Source organism: Phoxinus phoxinus (assembly GCF_949152265.1).
Source record: "Phoxinus phoxinus genome assembly, chromosome: 7".
In the NCBI taxonomy this organism is placed as follows: Eukaryota; Metazoa; Chordata; class Actinopteri; order Cypriniformes; family Leuciscidae; genus Phoxinus; species Phoxinus phoxinus.
Genome location: NC_136882.1, coordinates 32271848 through 32292754, shown reverse-complemented (window position 1 = coordinate 32292754; position 20907 = coordinate 32271848). Strand labels below are relative to the sequence as shown.

The window sequence follows — 20907 nt, the reverse complement described above, 5'->3', positions numbered from 1 at the left end:
TGATTCAATTCTGACCCCATGAGATATCAACAATATTTGTCCCTCAATCTCAGAGTTTTCCCACTGTCATGGTTTGTATATCGTTTCTAAAACATATCTCTCTCAACAGAAAAATGAGCAAATGAACTCCGTTACCACATTAGTATGCATTACAGTCTCTGACAAAGTTTGCAGAGAGCATTATGTGTGTGTGTGTGTTTGTCGTACATTCATAATCCCTGGATCCTTTTGAGGAAGAAGTGGGTGAATTAAAGTGAAATGCAGAAAGCTATCTTCTTAGCACGCACACCTACCGTCCCACTCCCACACGACTCCATTACCCCACCTCCCTTGCTTGCAGCCAATCTCGCTTTTATCGTTGCTGCTGCGGATCCAGATCCTGACAGTGGCAGCTGTAGAAGCGAGATCCCGGCAGAAACAAATGAGGCCTGTGCTGAGTGAGCCCACCTACGCGCGTTGCAGAGGTGGAGTGTGGTATGTGACTCTCCCAGCAGCCCAGGAGCCTGACAGGCACTCTCTTATAGTCGCCACTCTTGGATCCATCCACACATTTCTCTTCCTCCCCCTGCTGTGGCAGCCAGTGTCCTCTCCTTCTAGCGGTTTTGCTTTGTTTCCTGTAATTGCTTATTTTGTTCCTTCCTTTGTTCAGGTATGGCAGCGACTTTACCCAGAACCCTTGGGGAGTTGCAGCTCTACCGCATTCTTCAGAGGGCCAACCTGCTGTGCTACTACGATGCCTTCATCCAGCAGGGTGGCGACGATGTTCAGCAGCTCTGCGAGGCCGGCGAGGACGAGTTTCTCGAGATCATGGCGCTCGTGGGCATGGCCAGCAAGCCGCTGCACGTCAGGCGCCTACAGAAATCTCTGCGCGATTGGGTCACAAACCCTGCCCTGTTCAATCAGCCCCTCACGTCCCTGCCCGTCTGCAGCATTCCTGTCTACAAGCTGCCCGAAGGGTCACCCACATTGCTGCCTGGTAGCGGTGCCCGTGGAGACACCCAAGTCAAAGTGCCCAAGTGTTTGGCAGCTGCTTGTGTAGATCCCGGAAAAGGAGAATCAGGCAACGGGAACTCTTCGGCCACCGTTTCACCCCTCCAGAGTGGCAGCGAGCCACGTTTTTGGGCCAGTCATGGCACAGAGAGTGAGCAAAGCCTTTCCCCGGCAGAACTGGGCTCTCCGTCTTCCCCTCGGGATGGCCTAGAGGCGCTCGACGCGGCTGCCGTTCAGTCCGTGGCGGAGTGCGTGGAAAGAATCTCTCAGACTTTGCCCAAGAGTGACGCCATAGAGGTTAAAGAACAGTTAAAGGGAAATAAGAAGCTTGCCAAAATGATCAGCCACATCTTCGATATGAGCGACGAGGATCCGCACAGGGAAGAGGAAATCCGCAAGTATAGTGCCATATATGGCAGATTCGACTCAAAAAGGAAGGATGGGAAGCATCTGACTCTGCATGAGGTGCGTTATACTGGGCTCTCGCCTATTTTGGTTCTTTTGGGGTTTAAATAAATCATGCACTTCAAAGCATGGCTGTACTTTTAGTAAGAAATTATGTTGTGTCCCTGCTAAATAACTTCAGCATAGCTGGGCACCAGTTTTTGGGATGCTGGTGTGTTTCTTTAAATTAATTAGCTGCAACAGAAATATTATGTTGGTCTGTTGCTTACTTGTGGGACTGGTTTAATTCTTTGTGCACTGTAATATCTATTAATTATTGTCTAATTCACAATAAAAAAATATCTTTTGTTTCTACATAGCTGACAGTGAATGAGGCTGCGGCGCAGCTTTGTATGAAGGAGGTGGCATTGCTGACTCGCAGAGATGAGCTTTTCGGACTGGCACGTCAGGTCTCCCGAGAGGTCACCTACAAATACACCTACAGAACTAGCAAGTAAGAACTTAAGTCATTTCCCAAACATGAAACACCTTGGTTGACTATTTTTGGACCTTTGGTTAAAACTGAATTGTGCAAAAAAAAAATCCAGTTTTTAAATAGTTTATCCTGTTACCCCCTATCCCATCTTATTATGTACAGACCAATGCAAGTAAGCCATTGTATGTTAATTAATTTCCTTAAAAAGTGTTATGTGGCACTGTAAAGACATTGCTCTGTTTGAGTAGTTCAGGTAATCAACATCACAAGTTTGGAACGAGACAAAACCCTGCTTGTCCGACCTTCTCTGTATGAGAAGTTTGCCTAACCAATAGCACAAGTTTGAGACTACCTGTTTGCTTGATCATATTTAAATCACAAAATTTTGTAGATTCCAAACAATCAGTGCAGAAAATGCTCATAAATCCTGCAGAATCCGCCTGGTTAGCATGCAAAAAGCACAATGTAGGGGAGTTGTTTGTTTGCTTTAATGGATACAAATTCTCTGCATGCATCACTTTTTTTACACCCCGTAAGTGACTGGAGTAATCATTCATGATGTTTAGCCTTTAAGCCAAGAGAGGGATAGCTAATGCTAATGCATTGTGAGCAGCTCAGGATCTGCTCTCTGGTAGTCTGCTTAGAGCCAAGCCAAGATATCAAAGTCGGCTTTGTGCGTGGCTTTTGTGTTGAGGTGTGAAGTGCTGCACTGAGGTCTATGGAGAAATAAGAACGCTCCCACTCCTTTGCATCTAAATGACCACAAGCCTTATCAGACACTCAAACCCTGCCATCCAAAGACACCATGCAGGTGTTTCCTGGATTCCCAGGCTTGCGTGTCAGTGGATGGAAAATTCCTTTTGGCATTACATAATTGCAGTCACTCATTCAAAACTTGAAAGATTGCATCACCGTCATGGACTGGATATTGCGAAAGTTATCTAGGCCAAGTTTTCTTACAATGCTTCTTACGTCATAATGATATTTGCCAAGAGCACTCCTAAATTAGGTTGCAGGTGAAAACTACTATTGGTAAAGCAAGTATTAGTAGTACTTTAAGGCCAGGGTTTTAAACCAGGCGTCCATGAAACTACTTCAGGGGGTCTATGCAGAAGATAAATAAAACATAGAAATTCTATTTAATTTTAATGATCTGAGAAGGATTGTATAATAATATAATAATGCTAGTTAGTGTTGAAAGGGTACCAGGTGGCGCTGATACTCTGGTTGTCAAGGGTTTGTTACGGTTGAAGATCCTTGCTTTAAGGCATTTCTTGTATAAATTAAAAATCAATGTCCCATAGTTTCATGATGTCACATAATGTCCTCCTAGAGACATGATCCTTCAGAAATAATTATAATATGCTGATCTGGAGCTCAATAAACATGTATTCTTATAAACAATGTTGAAAACAGCTATGCTGTTTAAAATCATTTTGATTTTTAGGATCAATTAAAAAAAAACAATTTTTACTTTGATGTATAGAATGTTCAAAATAACAGTATTTATTTGAAATATCTTCATTGTCACTTTAAAAAAAATATTTCCCAAAATAAAAGCTTACAGTCCCCAATCTATTGAACGATAGTGTATATTGAATATAACGTTTTGGCTTTCATATTTACTTTAAATAATATTATCAGGACCCATAGGATTTATAGGACACATTATGAAAGTGTTTCATTGCTTGTTCAGGGCTAAACATTTCATTTTCTTTCCTACAGATCTCGATGCGGCGACAGAGATGAGCCCTCGCCCAAGAGAATTAAAACTGAGGTGAGTAAAATTGCTTCATGATTTCTCCAACCTGAACTCCAAATAATCTGTCTGAAGCTTCCAACGCAATTTCTCAAGTCATTTTGTTAACGTACGCTGCTGCGCTAACACCAATATGCGAGGAAACTGTTGTAGGAGGCAGGATTGACACTGGGTGGGTCCAGTGGCTTTTTGTTTGCATAGCTGCCTGTCAGCATACTGAACTGTGTGGGAGGGCTTTGCAGGAGCATGCGGGGTAGCTCCATCAGGATTGCATGTCATGGTGTAGGGGAAAGGTCAAAGTTCAGCTTGAAGAAGTTACAAAGGACTAATGTGTGCAAACCCACTCCCTCGATCACACCTTAAGACCATATTTAGCCGTCCCACGGTCATTATTTTTCCATAACCTACATATCTCTGATCAGTCTGCCCTATACTTAGCTGCACATATATAGTGATCTTATTGATGTGGTCTGCTGAAGAGGCCTTTGTGCTCAATGGCAGCTGTCCATTCATGGCTCTCTGGTGACACATTTGATCATTGTCCAGTCGTTAGATCTTCTGGAAACTTCTAACATCCCACATCAATGCTTATGGGCTGGGCTGGTGTCTCAAGAAGAGCAGGTGTTTGCCCACTTCACCTCTGCCCTGGTTTCACTCCGCGTACGAGCAAAGACATGTGACCACTTCGGAAAATCAGTGGTTTCTACCCACTCTACCTATAAGGAGAAATGAGTCCTTTATCAGTATCAGACAGTGGCAAATTACCACGTGCCTTCCTTTCCCCCCTAATTTGCATTGTTACTCACTTAATAATCACATTTTACCTCACATTTACGTCATGTTCCCACACTAGTAATATGAATGAACAGCAGCATTGGGGAAGCTACTTACTTTTTTTTTTTTTTTAGCAAGTTACAGTTTCGATTCATATTTATTTTGGTGGCTGTATTTACTAGTGTACAGCATCTGCAAGTTCAACAAGCAATGACAGGCACCCAAACTGCACTTTCTCTTCAGCGAATCCTGATTATTTAAGCAGGTTATTGCTACACTTTTTAGTTTAGGTTTTGGTCCATGTAAATGAATACTGTTTGGGTGTAAATGTAGATTAGATTTCATGCTAATTAAAGTTGTAATAATTCTCATTGGTACATTTCTGATAACCATATTATTGACCTTTATGAAATAATTATTTAAATTTTTAGAGCTGCAGATTGGTCACACATACCGCCCACAAACGCGACATGTGATCTCTAGAACACATGCTCGAATTAATCAGTGAATTTTTTATTTTATTTTACATTTAAGTCACCTTTTTTATCAACTTACCGTTTGGTCAAGCTACTCCAATTGTAGTTAAGTTAGTAGTGTCTTACAGTAAATTACTTTGTTGTTTTTGCATTGTTTGTTGCAGTTCATTTGTACTTAACTCTAGAATGGATTTTCCACGTTTAACTATTTCATAGTGTTTTACAGTTAATAGTGTTGTGTCTGAACTGCAGAAATAAAAAACATAAACTTCCCCTCCCCCTCTCGCTGTCCTTGTCTGGCCTCAACTCTGCCCACATTACACTCCCATCCACACCAGTGAGAATAAGCCGCCCGCCCACATGCACCCAGACAAGGTCCAAATGAGATCAGTTGTGCACCCACCCGTATTCTTGAGGTAGATGTGACATCATTACGTGGGTGCACTCGGAATCACCCACGCCCATGCATTTGCGCAGATACCACAAAGTGAAAAGGGGCCGAGTCTGAAGAAGACACATGCGTATACATGCAGGCGTATGCATGCACCTTTGTCTGTGGGCTCTAGAAGACCAGCCTCCGTGTCAAGAAAGAGAAAAGCCTTAACTCACAGGAGTGGCTCAATGACGTCATTATTGCTGCGTGAGTGTTGGCAAATTTGCGTCAGAGCTGTTATTATCAGATACCTCTTTGCCTCAAACACCCAACTAGTCGTGAAAAGACTGGAATGTCTGTGGTAGTTTGCAGCCATGGGAACCCATGTAAACATTTGAAGTTTTGAGCTCATCCTTCGTGTAGTAATTTAGACTGAGCAGTCCGTCGGACAAAATGTTCTGGGTTTTTTTTCATCCGCCTGTTGGGTTGAAACTCATCCAGAGGGGGGATGTGGGATGACATTTTATTAAGTATTTGACCTTTTCGCTTCAGAGGAATGAATCTTTTTTTCACTTCGGGTTAGTGAAAAATTAGTAGCTGCGCTCTGTGAAGTGGTTGAGATTAACATCTTGTCCTCGGATTGTTCAGGTATTCTTCAAATGTCAAACTAACCTCGTTGACCTCCAATAAGAGGTTGATTCATATTGCTTTAAAAGGTCTTGACTATTGCTATTGTAGTTTGTGGACTTACTGGGGCTGGTCAAATTCAGCTATGACACATTGTCTTTAAAGTTGATGTGTACATTTTTTTGGTGTTAAAATACTTAAATTACTCATAGTTGTGTCTGCATGATAACTGATAAGATTAAGTTGATTCTTCAAAAAAGTATTTGTGGCACCATCGTAACAGTATTCTGTTTATGAGTCATATTAAAGGGATCGTTAACCCAAAAATGTTAATTCTGTCATTAATTACTCACCCTCATGTCGCTCCAAATCCTTAAGACTTTCGTTTATCTTCGGAAAACACAAATGAAGCTCTTTTTGATGAAATCTGAGAGCCTTCTGTCTCTCCATTGACAGCTACGCAACTACCACTTTAATGCTTCAAAAAGTTAATAAAGAGATCGTAAAAATAATCCATATGAATTGAGCGGTTTAGTCCACATTTTCGGAAGAGACATGATCGCTTTTATGTCTAGAAAATTTGGAATAAACCGCTCAAATCATATGGATTAATTTTACGAAGCGTCAAAGTGGTAGTTGCGTAGCTGTCAATGGAGAGGGACAGAAAGCTCTCAGATTTCATCAAAAATATCTTCATTTGTGTTCCGAAGATGAACGAAAGTCTTACGGTTTTGGAATGACAAAAGGGTGAGTAATTAATTACACAAATTTTAGGTGAACTATCCCTTTAAGCAATATTGGGCTCATCCAATGGCATATGTTTTGGCAGGACTGTTGGTTTGTCCTACCAAAACAGGGCGCGGATGGAAGGGAAACCGGTTTAAAATTAATTATTTTATAGAAATTATGGGCTTCATTTTTAAGTTTACTGACTCTGAAAGTTTGATCAAAAGGAAATATCAATCGAATGTGTGTCGATCTGCAGGAGGGCTGTTTTGACCTCCAGGAGGCGCTGCAGGCTATTCACATGCGCCAGGAGACCCTTAAGGAGCAGCTAGCCCACGCCAGATCTAAAGGAGAGGAGACGGTTGGGCGGAATATCCAGGTGACTGACTGCATTATGACAGTGTATTTATTTTTGTGTGGGAGAGGAATGCTCTCAGGCGCCTCGCTGACTCCGTCTTCATGTCTGTCTACCACCACATGTCTCACTCTGGTATTCTATCATGCAGGTTTTCGGGTCAATAGCTGCAAGAGCTTCCCTGGTCCTCCTGACCATGACCTACTTTTGGTCAACTGGTCTAATATATGAACTATCATTGGTTGGATATTTTTAAGGTAGTGTATTCTAACTGATGAAAAAGACTTATTAGCAAGTACTGTTACTCTCAGTTCTTTTTGCTGATTGTTGTTCTATAGGTAAGAAAAATTATCTCTCAGTTGTTCTCATAGCCCACAAGTTCTCAACCTTTTTTTAACACCAAGCCCCCTTATTGTTCAACACGATATTTGAAGGCCCTTCTAACAAAGCAAATTTGTAACCTCTGGTATTTCTGTTGTAATAAAAATAAACAATGTATATAAATAATGTATAACAAATGGAGACTTTTCAGTTTATCAGCTTAAGCTTATCAGATTTTTCTTAAAGGGATAGTTCACCCCAAAATTAAAATTGTCATCTCTTACCCTCATGTTGTTCCAAACCTGTATGAGTTACTTTGTTCTGTTGAACACAAAAGAAGATATTTTAAAGTAGTTGATTCTGGACCACTTCAGACCACTGACTTCCAGTATTTTTTTCCTTCTATGGAAGTCAATGGCTACCGTCAACTGTCTGAAATTTCAATATTAACTTAAAATGTCCAGTATTATTGGAAGATAAAATCATGTGGGCTTTCCTGTCCAATAGCTCTACACTATAAGGCCAAAAACATTTTATTTCAGTGTGCAAAGATATTTATGACTTCAAACTTTTGCTGTACCATGACAGTACTTGACCTTAGAGAGAATGACGATTGTAAAATGGAGTAAAATGTAAGAGTTCATGCTAATATCTACAATAGCACCCTAATGCTAAGAATGCACTGCATACTTTAGGTGCATTATTTATTGCATTTTTACACACTTTTGCATACAATGATGCTTGCTTCACATTTTTTTATGTCTTTTACATCTGGGACAAAGTTGATACATCTCTCTATTATATCTTTTGAGGTATAAGAGCAACATCTGAGCATTTAAAACATAATTCGTGCCATCTTTTCTCTTTAATTGTTCTGTTTTTCAATAGATAGATTGACACAATGCATTGTCTGCATTGGTTTGAAGTGGAAACGTGTCATTTGTAACTCTAAATAGCATCTTCCTGTGTAAAATAAAAACAAGCGGTAAAAGTTTGTTTAGGTAGCATGCTATTGCACATGTAGGAGGGATGCTATTGGAATGAATCAAGCTTTTAATAATAATAATCAGAGAGCTGAAACATTATTATAATCACAATAAAATATTTATAGTAATTATACCCCGTTTCATGTGCAAATATGATTGAGGAGCATTCAAATTATCATTGGGTATTTAGACTGTAGTTTGTTTATGGTTCGTTTTGTTTTGTATCACCACAGTTGCGGTTTGTTTGTGAATGATGAATATTGGAAATCATTTGTGTCACTGTACGTACGATGCTATACACATCCGCCTGTCTGACTCCCTGCTGTCTGTGCATATTATAGGTTCAGCTGGAGCGTCTGTTGGCCAAGCAGATGGAGATACTGCATGATGCCGCGGCGCAGGACAGACTGCAGGCTCTGGAGTGGAGGGTTCCACCAGGGCCCTACAAACACAGCTCAGACAGGCAGAACAGCAATGGCCACTCAGCTGACAAAAACTCTGACCAGCAGGGTGAGTTTGTGCTTCATACAATTAGAGATGATGGGTTATTTGTCACATAGTGGATGTTTTTTATCCAAAGCAACTTGCTGGCTATTTATTGCAAGGACCGTCCTATTAGAACTCATTTTATTTGATTTACCTTGTCAGCAAAATCAGGGGCTTTTAAACTAGGGCCCAACTAGGGGGTTCAGAATTTTTATTTATTATTATTTAAAAAATGTATAATAGGGCTGTCAAAGGTAATATGTTTAACATTTATTATTATTATTTTGACATTCACCAAATTTGATAGTATTACTTCTTCATTCTCTTTTCTAGAGACAGGTCAGATATCCTGGGATCAGTAACATTTTTTTTTTTTTTTGCTGTTTTGAGAGCACTAGATTTTAACAGAAACAAAAACTATTATGCATAAATTAGTGGAGAATTTTTTTTTATTGTAAAGTGTTATTCTCAGATGTGCTGTCAACTAAAATGTATTATATATATTATATATTTATTATAATAATAATATCTATATAGTATACAAATTATAATATTATAAAACATTATATTTATATAATAACAATTATTTTAGTATAATGATACGAAAGGCTGTTTAATTTTGGGGGAAAAAATACTTGTCTTCAATTTCATTAAAAAAGTAGTTTTTTTATACAGGGTCTTGTATGAAAATATACCTTTACTTCATATATTATATTGTATTGTAATATATTATATTATATTATATTTGGAGGTCCTTTGCATCAACAAGTTTGAAAACTCCTGAGTGTCTGAAACCAGTTGAGAACCACATTGCACAATATGTTGAAGTCAAGGAATTTATTTTCACGAATACCGCTATTTAAAGAAAAAGAAATGTGTTATCAGAAAAGCAGACAAACTGTCTTTTACTCTTGATTGACCATCCGGATTATTTTTGTACACATTTGACAGTATCGAAAACCGGTGAAGCGTTTCAGTTGTTGTTTCTCATATAATTCAGTAGCTTGCATCACCTGTTCCAGACTCTCTGTTTTTTCTCGTTTCTTGTTGGCACTCTCATTTCTGGGGCTCATCTGGCAGCTGCAGGCGGAGGCGGGGTGGTGGGTGTCAGAGAGGGGAGGGGGACGCTGGGTGGAAATATGAACACAGCTCTGCGTTCTACTGCTAATCTTGTGCCTTAGAATGCCACCCGTTCTGGAGTTCAGTTTGACCCTCGTGTTGGTTCATGATGATAATTACTGCACAGATACAGAATCTGAGCACTGATTATCTGCATCACAGCACAGGTACAAATGTGTGCATGTTTACAAGGGCTTTTGCATTGCAAAGTAGTGCGCGACCACCACCATGGATTCTAAATGGTGATGCTCCTATATATATATATTGGCCAGGCTGCTTTATAGGTATAATTAAGACGTACAGAAATTATTTTTATAAATACATATTTTATGCACATGCATAAATGTATTTTTGTACGTTTTTAGGTATACATTAAATATCAGGACTCAGGAGCATCATGCACTATTTTACTTGTAATGTCTGTAATTAATTTCTGTAATGTCATCATATCCGATACTTATTAATTATTACATTAACGCATTTATTTATTCCATTATTACGTTATTCCAGAATATTAAGAATAGCCTATTAGACCTAGAAGTCCTTTATCTATTCAGTCTTCCATGTATTCTGTGACTTATAGAAACAAAAGATTTTAAAGCATTTAAGCACTAACATCGCAAGGCAAGCTGCACCTCATCTTGGCGTTCGAGCACATTTTGTGATTCAGAAGCTGTTCTTTGAAGTTCGGAGTTTGGTCGATTGGTAAAAGTCAATTTAACAGAAGGCTAAAAATTTATATTTTTTTAAATATTTGTTACAAATATTTTGACGGATTACCCCATCCACCCGTGCGCGAATACTTGATGGTTCTGCACGAATTGCCCAAGCGGTGTGAGAAACTTTAGCTTCAAAACGAAGAAATGACAACTTTAGGGCATTTATTCATTTTGTACCAATATTCTAAGATTAGAGTAAACTTTATAGTTACCTACACAATGTGTTGACTAGGCTATCAGATAAAACACGTCAAATTATATTTGAAAGGATTGCTGTGGAAACATAGACAATATACATCCATGTTTTTGCTTGTACTTAATAAAAAAAATCGAAATCATAAAATAAGCATTATATGGTTGAAAACGCTAAACAGTTGTGATATATGACATGTGCTGAGTGTGTCCGTCTCTGGCTCAGTGCCAACCAAAGTGCGAACTAGGGCTGGGTATCTATCAAAAATGTTCAATACCGATATGGATACCTTCACTTCAAAGTCAGTTCCTGAGCGATACTTTTTTCGATACCAATTTTATGAAATTCGCTTTAACAAGATTACATTTCATGATATTACCTATATTTTTTTTTTTGCAGTTTGACTTTTTTTTTTTTTTTACAGACTCGTATAGGCCACTGGGGGGTGGGATATATTCCTCGCGCTCAAGCGCACATAAAGCTTGCCACAAAGCGCTGGCAAAAGTAGCTTAATGATTATGAATGTGTCGGGATAAATAGCAAGGATACATTTTAATTGTTTATTAATAAGCTAGTGTTTTCTGAGTCCGTGTTGGCTGCAAAGATGTTGACGTTGGTGACTCGTCATCTCTGCAATATAGTGAACGGGCGCCTGTTGAGAGAAATGCACCTTTCATTTGGATTACATAATCAGAGTATTTGTTTTCGATTCGAATTAGTTTAAAAGTAGACATTTCAAGCTTTCTATACGCCTTTTTTTTCATGTCTGTGAGGCAGTAAGCTAATCATGCTGCATGCTTATTGGCTCACTGACGTTGACTAGATTAACCCCATAGCTGTCGAAATTTGGTACCGAACGACAAGCTTTTTTGATACTCGGATGGTATCGAGGCAATTCGGTCGGTGCCTGAAAAGTACATTTAGCACTGAACATTCTAATCTCACCGGTGTGATTGTACGCTTTAAAGGGTTAATTATCAATTTTATTTTAAAAAAATCTGGAATCTGCATTCAAATCCATTTGGCTCAAAAATCTGAGGGGGCACGTGTTTGTACGGGTTTGAATGGCCATGACGCCTCTGTTAAATATTATCCATATGCAAAGCTGTTAGAACTGGCACACCACTTCTGTTATTTGCTCAAGTGGGCAAAATTAGTAGCGGATGCTCAAAATTTACCAGATATCAGCCAATAAATGAGCTTTAATCGTTTTTTGATTTTTGTTAATTTAATTTGGTTTTCTTTCATATTTTATGTACCAACCAGGCATCTACCATTGAGATGAATGGGGATGCTAATGGATAGCTTTCTTTAGCTATTATAGACTCTTTGGAAAAAAATGCATATTACCGGTACTTCTTTGCTTTAATATGACACTCTTCTCATTATTTAGGATAATTACTTGTTGTTTTACACTGCGCTGAGCACAACAGAGCTCTCTCCCTCCCCAGCTCTGAGAATAACTCCTTCATGAACTCTCTGAGTACATGATCCCTCTCAGCTTCCTAATATCCCATGTGTTCTCAGAACTCCAGAGTGGGCGTATGGGATCTGCGGAGAAAGAATGAGTGAGCGAGAAAGGTAGAAGCAGTGGCAGAAAGTGAGAATTAGATGAGACCTAAATATGTCCTTCCTTAGCCTTGACTCTCCCTTTGCAGGTAGAGCTTTAATGAAATTAATCTTTGCTGTTGGGTTTACAAAGATATCAATGGTAATACCATTTCAACCCTTAGCAGGAATTTTCACTCTTAATTTTTAATTGAATATATACATACATATACACACAAACAAACATAAGTTAGATGCGATTAATCGTTTTACCAGCACTAATATATCACTACAATTCATAATTTTTGGGGTCGTAAAATTTTTAAACGTTTTTGAAAGAAGTTTTTTATGCTCACCAAGGCTTTATTTATTTAATCGAAAATACAGTAAAACAGTATTATTGTGAAATATTACAATTTCCAATTCCTTGTTTAATATATGAGCCAAAAATAATTTTATTATGCTGATCTGGTGCACAAATAACAGTTCTCAATGCTCAATGTTGAGCTGCTATATTTTAGGTACATTTGCTTCACGATTCTTTGATAAATATAAAGTTTGAAAGAGCAGCAATTATTTGAAAAAATATATATATATTGTAACATCACAAATTTATTCCAATCTGAAAAAATATTTACTTTTTTTTATCTTACTGACCCCATATCTATCTATCTATCTATCTATCTATCTATCTATCTATCTATCTATCTATGGACAAAAATTGTATGAAGGATGGATGGATGGATTGATGGAAGATAGATGAATAGGCATACAGACAGACAGACTTTTGTGGACCACGGTGGAAGAACGTAATTTATTTATTATTACCTATTCAGTTTCTTTAATTTGCTGTTTTAAATTCCTCATCCTGTCATCCCAATTAAAATTCCTATGCAATTTCCTGTGGGACGTGGCCAATTCAAATTCACTCTGAGTTTTGTCCAACCCTTTTATCCACAGCGGTCGTTGCCTTCTATGGTTTAAAATGAGGTATTATGAGGAGTGGGTGGAAGAGACGTGTCCCCTTAATGTTCAAATTAAAGCTGCGGGTAATTAAAGGGCATTGTGTTAAGTTAAAAACGACAGACTTTAGTCATGATGCTGTCAATAGACACGAATGAGATCAGCCAGCCAGGGACAGAGGAGGTTAATGTGCTGTGTTGAAGGAGGCAGCAAGCACAGAGGTGCACGCACTGAATGCAACTCGCTATCAATGCGCTTCAAGCCGCATTCGCTGTCCTCGGGCTATTACGGCGTGTGCGTTAGCAGGCTGTAGTCGAAGAAAAGGTGCATTTGTATCAAATGAAGCTCAGTTGCAGGCGTGAGAGAGAGTATTGTGCTGAGTGTTTCTGGTAGGCGGAATGCTTGTCTCCTAGCACTTGGTAATGGACATAATGATGCAGCCTTGCGTTTTTGTTAAACGCCGATCATGAATACAGTTGCGATGTGAACATGAGTTAAAACGAATGGTTTGTTTTATTGTGTCTCTGCAGGAGAGAGACCGTTGAATCTAAGGGTGACCAACCTGAGGCCGAGCGCATCAGACGGAGAAACGCCTCTCGGAAAGCAGCTGGCGAACGAGTTGAAGAGGCATCATCACGCTAATGCAGAGAGCAAGATGTCAGCAGCCACAGGTGTGTGTTGAATGGAAAGAGAACCTAGTGAGCTGCTTACATAGGCAATTTTGAGGCATCATAAGCATGCAACTGTAGGCTATATGAAGGCTAAGACACCTAAGAAATTCCAAGTCAGCATCATATGCATCCTTCACAGTGGCAATCCCAGCAAAACGGCACACTAGGGTTTGAAATAGAGCCACACACACACACACACTCTGTGACTTCCAGTAAATGCTTTTATTGCACATTTAGGACATTTGCGCTCCAATGCGGATTTGGATACATTTGGTTTTCATACCTGGGTCATTCCTGCGGTACCTTTTGAGCTAAACTGAATTAAATGAACTAAATTGAACATAAGATGGAAATAAAGAGCAAAAGGAGAAACTGAGTTCATTTTTTCATTTTGTAATGTCATTAATTTTAAACATTTCGTTCAAGAAAGTAACATGAAAAAACACCTGTAATATATTATTATTTTATTTTCATAATAATTTTTTCCATTTTAGAAGCACTTTTTAATAAATAGACAGTTTTTCCAATTCTTGCAAGCAGTCGGGGACATGGTAAAAATAAATAAATAATATATATATATATATATGTATATATATTTATATGAATTATTATTATTATCATTATCATAATTATTTGTTATTTTATTTTTAATAAATAGTCTTTCCATTTTAGAAGCACATGGGGACATAAAGCAATTTAGTTTGATATTTTTGCTATGTTAATTGTGAAAAGCTAGCTAATATGAAGTGTTCTTTAAAATGGTGTAATTGTAATCCAATATTATCTCATATGATAACAGGAATGATCCATATTATATTTGTCATTGCTAATATATGCTTTAATTCATTAAGCAGACGCTTTTATCCAAAGTGACTTGCAAATGAGGAACTTTACAAGCAATTTATGCATGATTAATTGCATACAGGGTTTCAGTAATCCAGAACATGTCTCTTCATTTTTCCAGAAAACGGAGACGCATCTTCACGTGCCCTCAACCTCTCTGAGAAGAAGACCATCAAATCAGAGCCGGAGGATTCCAGATAGCAGCCCTGAATGCTTTCGTTTCAAACCTACAATACACGTCGTCTGTCAGTCAATACTAAACAAGCACAACTACAGTAGAGCCTTAACAACCGACGTTGCCTCAAAATAGAATTTATTTTAGTTTCTCGCCATTTTTGTTTTTGCCAAAGCACCTAGAGTCCTTATTTCCATTCTCTTGAGTAGATTCACACTGTTCGTGCTGTCACTGACTGTACTCGTTTGATTCTCACTAGCTCTAATCACCTGTTTTTATCTCTTCATGCTATCCTATCGGTGTGGACCACGAAGTCCGCTATTTGTACATACATAGAAAATGTCTGTTTGAAAACGGTTAAATGTTATTTAAATACAGTATGTGTTGTATGTATATATGAATGCATGTATAATTTCACTGAAAGAAAGGGACGCAGTACTTTTAAAGTTGTCAGTACGCAGCTGTTGTTGTCGCCTATTTAAGTGAGCCTCTTGGATTGTGTTTCTCTTTAAAGACCCCATGCAGTCGCTTTCATTTTCTGTATTGACTATTTCCTATTATAACAGGAAGTCGGTAGGACACATCAAAGGGTTCGTTCCTTTTTTAAATATCCAGTAGGCTTTGAACCGTGATTTGCTAGTTGCTATTGCTAGTCAACAACCGGTGGTATTATTAGCAGGAGTTATGATATCATTCTAGAGAGCATTTGATTCGAGAAAACTCTGACTCGTTGATATTAGGGCTGCACGATGTATCAAAATAAAATTGATATTGTAATTTGACAAGGCAATAGTCAAATCATGCAGGCTGCGATTTTCATTTAGACGTGTGCAGCTCATGATAGTTTCAGCAGTGTAAATGAAAAGGGCCTTGTTTTACTCTAAAACCGACCGTGCACATACTAATAAGCCAGCAAACTGCCAAAATAAACACTTGATTGTGTAATATTTTTTAAAAAAATAAGAAATTTAAATAAATATTAGTACTGTATTTCTACAGTTGTACATTTTTATTTAATACTCTTATTTTTATTTTACAGTATAATTATTGCAACATTTCTTATTTTAATATTTTTATTTAATAATAATCACAAAAAAATCATATTTTATAGTTATATTTGAACAGTAGGAATGTGAAAGAGTTGGTTCTTGTAAAGAACATCCACATTTTTCAAGTTTTCCCCAAATTGCTCAACCCTAAAAAGATCGTTTGCACTCAAAACAAAAATGTTTTCCCACTTTTTAAAATGATCTTTATTTTCTACAAAGTTTCACTCTCAAACTAAATCAACCCAAACATTCTAGAATTATTAATTCTTTCCAAATTTAGCTATTCAAGTCATTGGTGAAAAACACACCGCAATATATATATCGCATGTTTTTTTTTCCCAATATCGTGCAGCCCTAATCTATATTTTTGGTTGTTTATCCCAGAAGAGACAGACGAAGCGCCTTTTTAATGCGTAAAATTGTGTTTAGCAGTACACTAGCATATAGATGACCTCAGAGCTAATACATATGAATACTCTAATTTTGATCTCATGGGGTCTTTAAGGGAGTTTACAATGCTAGCGAATCTGAATTTAAAAGTCTCTGCTATGGTGCTATGGTTGAATTTACTTGCGTAACACACAGGAAAACTGCGGTTCACATTGCTATTTAAACACTGAAATCTCGGAGCCAGCCGTTTGTCTTTCTTGAACGAATAGTAATGCCTGATTTATTCCGATACTAAGCACAATTAATATATTTCATCGTACTCTATACATACCAACAAAATGCTAATATAGACAAGCATGTCTCCCCTCTTGAACGTTAGCGAAATAGTCATGTAAATAGTTAAAAAAAACATTCACAACTGACTGGAACTTGAAAACAGGGCGTCTTTGCTGCACCATTCCAGTCTTTATCATAATCACGTAATGTATTTGTATTTCTGAATATTTAGTCGTAGAGCAATACCGGGTAGCTGTTGTCACTTAACTCAGTGAACGTGTCTAGGTGTCCCAACCTCAGAGGACATTCACTGTACAGTATTTCTACTCTGTTTCGTAGTGTAGACATAGTCTTAGATTCAGCTAACGTGCAAATGTATGTGAAACTGATATGCACTAGTGTTTGATTCTCGAATTTGCATCCTACCGCTCAACATTTCTCGTGTTTGTCAATGGTGATACGTGTTTTTGTAGGAGTTGTACCCGTGAAATCATCATTGTAGTTCTAGAGTATCACGTGAGGTGAAGTAGGCACAAGATAATCAGGTTTTCCGCAACTACATGTCTGTAATGTACCGGTCAAGCTGTTATATAATCTGTATTTGTGTCGATGACAAATACCTCTATATCGGTGCAAAGAGACCGATTTTTAACGTTCTGATCATACACTTCAGTATTTTGAGGGAATATGTGGAAATATTGTGTGCTTTTATTTTTTTAGGATTACTTTCAGAGATTTAAGAGATCTCGAGTATGCAAAATCTTAATTTAAGTGCCATTTTAAACCTATTTTTGAAAGTCGGTGGGTTAGGAGACGTGTGTCCCGTGTGATAAAGACAAGCGTTATGTGAATATTTATCCTCATTTTGCCTTCGTTTAAAAGCATTCCACGTTACTATTTTTTTGCGCGTGGTAGTTTATTTCGGGTGTTCGTTTTAGGGGGAACGGAAAATGAGATTTGGGAAGTTGTATGAAAATCTGAGACTTAAAGCCTTGGCAATATCAAGCTCTCTAAGAGCACTGGAACAAAATTTGCTTTGGAAAAAATCTGATTGGACCTCACTGATTACATCGTTACCAATGACCTATATAGCAAGACATATCTAGACGCCTACCTTTGTTCCTTGCTTGTTACCGTCTTTAACCACTCACAGAAATGATCAGTCTTTCTCTAATCTTTGTACTTGCTTTGTATAATAGACTTATGCATCTTGGACTGTGGGATGAAACTGTGTTGTCAGTAGAACTTGTTCTCATCACTTTTGAGTAGAGAGTACTTTAGGATATGCATACGGTAGTCCTGCACATATTGTTTTGTAAACACTAATATATTTAATTTGTTATACAGCACATGAACATTAAACTCTATTTTTTTGACATCTGATTGTGAAGTACTTTTCATTCTCCCATCCATTTGAAGTGTTTCTCATGCTTTGTTCTAGGACCCAGATTTTATACTGCAAATAAGGATTAACAAAGTGAACATACAATATCCTTAAAATCAGACAGAATTATTAATTTTTAATAGTTATAAGTAAATGGAACTAAATTAATTTATAAATCGATTCATTATCTTTTGCATTTGTATGTTTTCATTCATATTTCCTGAGACCGGTGACTCATTGAACAGATGCTAATGGACACATTTTTTTTTTATAAGATTACTGCAAAGTAAATTACCGTAGCTAGAAAACCTCAGTTTCAGTCTGATTCATTGTATATGTAAATGTAAAACAGTAAATCAGTAAACAGTAATATCATCAAACTATGACACTAAATGCAAGTATGACCATAAATATTTTCACAATACATAATATATATATATATATAAAACAAATTTAAATTTGTTGTTTTATTTATTTATATTTTCAGATTTAATTTTAATTGAACTTTTAGTAAGGTTTAATGACAATTGTCATTTTTATTAGATTTATTTTTCCCCATTTCTATTTAATTTATTTAATTTTAGTTCATTAGTAACTTATGAGTAAAGCAATATTTCTAAGTTCTTTAAGTTTTTCATCTAATGTTTATGTTAGCGAAAAATATTTTTAATAGCCGTTTTAGATTTTAGTTATGTATGCTGGACACTTGTTGACTGCTTTTCTTTCGCTATTTGGTCCAACGCCTCCATTTAAAAAAATAAATAACATTTTTTTTATGTATTAAGAAATCCATAGGCACTATTCAAAACAAATTGTGTCCAAACTTTTGGGATGGGTAGTGTAGAAGAAAAATATTTGCACACAAAAAACTGTGAAACTAAAATGCTTAATATTTAGAGTAAAATAAAGTGTATAAATGACTAAATCAAATGTATAACCGGTTATTTTACTATGATTGTGATAAATGAGAGTTGATTTTGTCGTTATCTTCTTTCAAGTAGGCATATCTGCCTTTGATGACATGCGTTCAGACAGATGACAGTGAGGGCAGCGTGTGGGTCGATGTGTCTTCACCTCCATTCATTTGCATCTACATCATATTAACACATTTTGAAACTGCAGAATGACTCACAGACACTCACTGTTGTGCTTCCACCCTTTGTTGTGCGTACGCACCAGTCTCTGTGTGCGTCTAAACTCAGTGCTGATAACCACCTCACTGCCCGCCCACAGTCAGCCCGGAATGATGCCTCTCCGCCCGGATGTCAGACCGGCTGCGGCGCCTCGCCTGATAAGGCGTAATTCAAGTCATTGTGAACGATAAAAGAAAAAAGAAAATTCCCTTGTATATAAAATAAACAGTCCAGTAACGTGCACACACTAATGAATCTGCTAAAGCACTGCCTACCGTGTCCCCCTATACAGAGATATTAGAGCTGGAGCCTGAATAGCGTTAAATTATCAAAAAGTTCAATGCAAACTATTTGAATGTGTTTAATTTCATTTAATCAAAGAAAAAACATATAGTGAACCTTACTTAATGGCACCTTATAGTGCCCCCTAGTGCATAGCCTAGGAAATAATGTGTTCAGTGAGACTATGGATGGACTGTAAAAGGGCATTTCTCAAGGGCCAAATTGGGTTGCTGTCATTTTTTAAAATTAAAATTCCATATTTGACTAATTGGTATACATCAAATTATCCTTAAGTCAGGAGCGACGTTATGAGCTTAGTTGAGACCATAAGATAAGGGAATTTATGATTTTTTTTGCCATTTTCTTATGTCAAGTAAATGTGTCATTATCATCACATCATCGAATATATGTACAAAATAAAACTTAAATGATAAATCAGTGCTTTTAAAACATTTTGTGGTTTCACATGGAATCTATTTTATCTTGAACTTAATGGGATTGTTGATGTTTACTTGCAAGATGAATTATAGTAATTTAAGTATCTGTCTGATTTATCAATCTACCCTGCTTGGAATATAAGCTTATTTTAAGTGAATGCCATATATCAAAACTTTTTAATTCAGTGATCATTTAGACTGTCCAACATTGTCAGAACTATAGAATTGTAGGATGTTTTTGTAATTTATATAATTTCTTGGCAAAAATATGTATGGTATGGTGATGACGTTGCAGTTCTGGTAATGACAGTTTGTTGTGGTGATGACAAATTACTGATCATAACCTATTGTAATTTAAGAGCCTAAGTGACTTCAGACCAAAAAAAAAAAAAAAAACACCAGCTAGTAATCTGTTTACGTATTCAACATAAATTCTTTAAAGAACAGTATGTTTAATGTATCTGCCGTCATCACCACCACCACAATGTCATTACCAGCACAAGCTGTAATGTTCTGGTAATGACTGAGTTGGTAATGACATTTTTGCCAAAAAACTAGTCTTACTAGCAAAGATGATGACTAAGCAAGTGTGGCTAGCTTTTACATGTAATGTACATCATTTTAACTATTAAAGTGATAAAAAAATAATCCAAAAATGTTTAAAAATACAGAAATACAACACATGTGGTAATGACTTATAATAAGTGTACATGCCCAACACAAAGAATAAAGAGTAGATTTACTTCCTTTTCAGCACATCAAGGCATCAGTCTTGCAGCTTGAAATCCATGTGCTCCACTATGTATGGCAAGCCGTTTTAACTTTTAATCATTTAAGCCTACTAGTATCTATTTTCATGCTACTAGTACTTATTTTTTAGATACTAGTATCTATTCCATTAAGTACTAGTACTTATTCATTAGATACTAGTGCTTATTCTTTAGGTACTAGTGCCTATTCATTAGATACTAG

The 20907-nt window shown here is 37.2% G+C and overlaps 1 protein-coding gene across 3 annotated transcripts in view; it reads left to right on the top strand.

Moving 5' to 3' along the window:
- nab1b (NGFI-A binding protein 1b (EGR1 binding protein 1)) overlaps positions 1-18076 on the top strand; it is a 30667-nt gene extending 12591 nt beyond the window's left edge. For all 3 annotated transcript variants that reach the window (XM_079618400.1, XM_079618399.1, XM_079618398.1), the window contains 7 exons: positions 650-1455; positions 1755-1888; positions 3596-3647; positions 6865-6984; positions 8609-8777; positions 13826-13966; positions 14931-18076. In XM_079618400.1, the coding sequence (XP_079474526.1) occupies positions 652-1455; positions 1755-1888; positions 3596-3647; positions 6865-6984; positions 8609-8777; positions 13826-13966; positions 14931-15010 (1500 nt within the window). In that variant the 5' untranslated portion in view covers positions 650-651 and the 3' untranslated portion in view covers positions 15011-18076. The remainder of the gene's footprint in view (positions 1-649; positions 1456-1754; positions 1889-3595; positions 3648-6864; positions 6985-8608; positions 8778-13825; positions 13967-14930) is intronic.
- The last annotated feature ends 2831 nt before the right edge of the window (positions 18077-20907 follow it).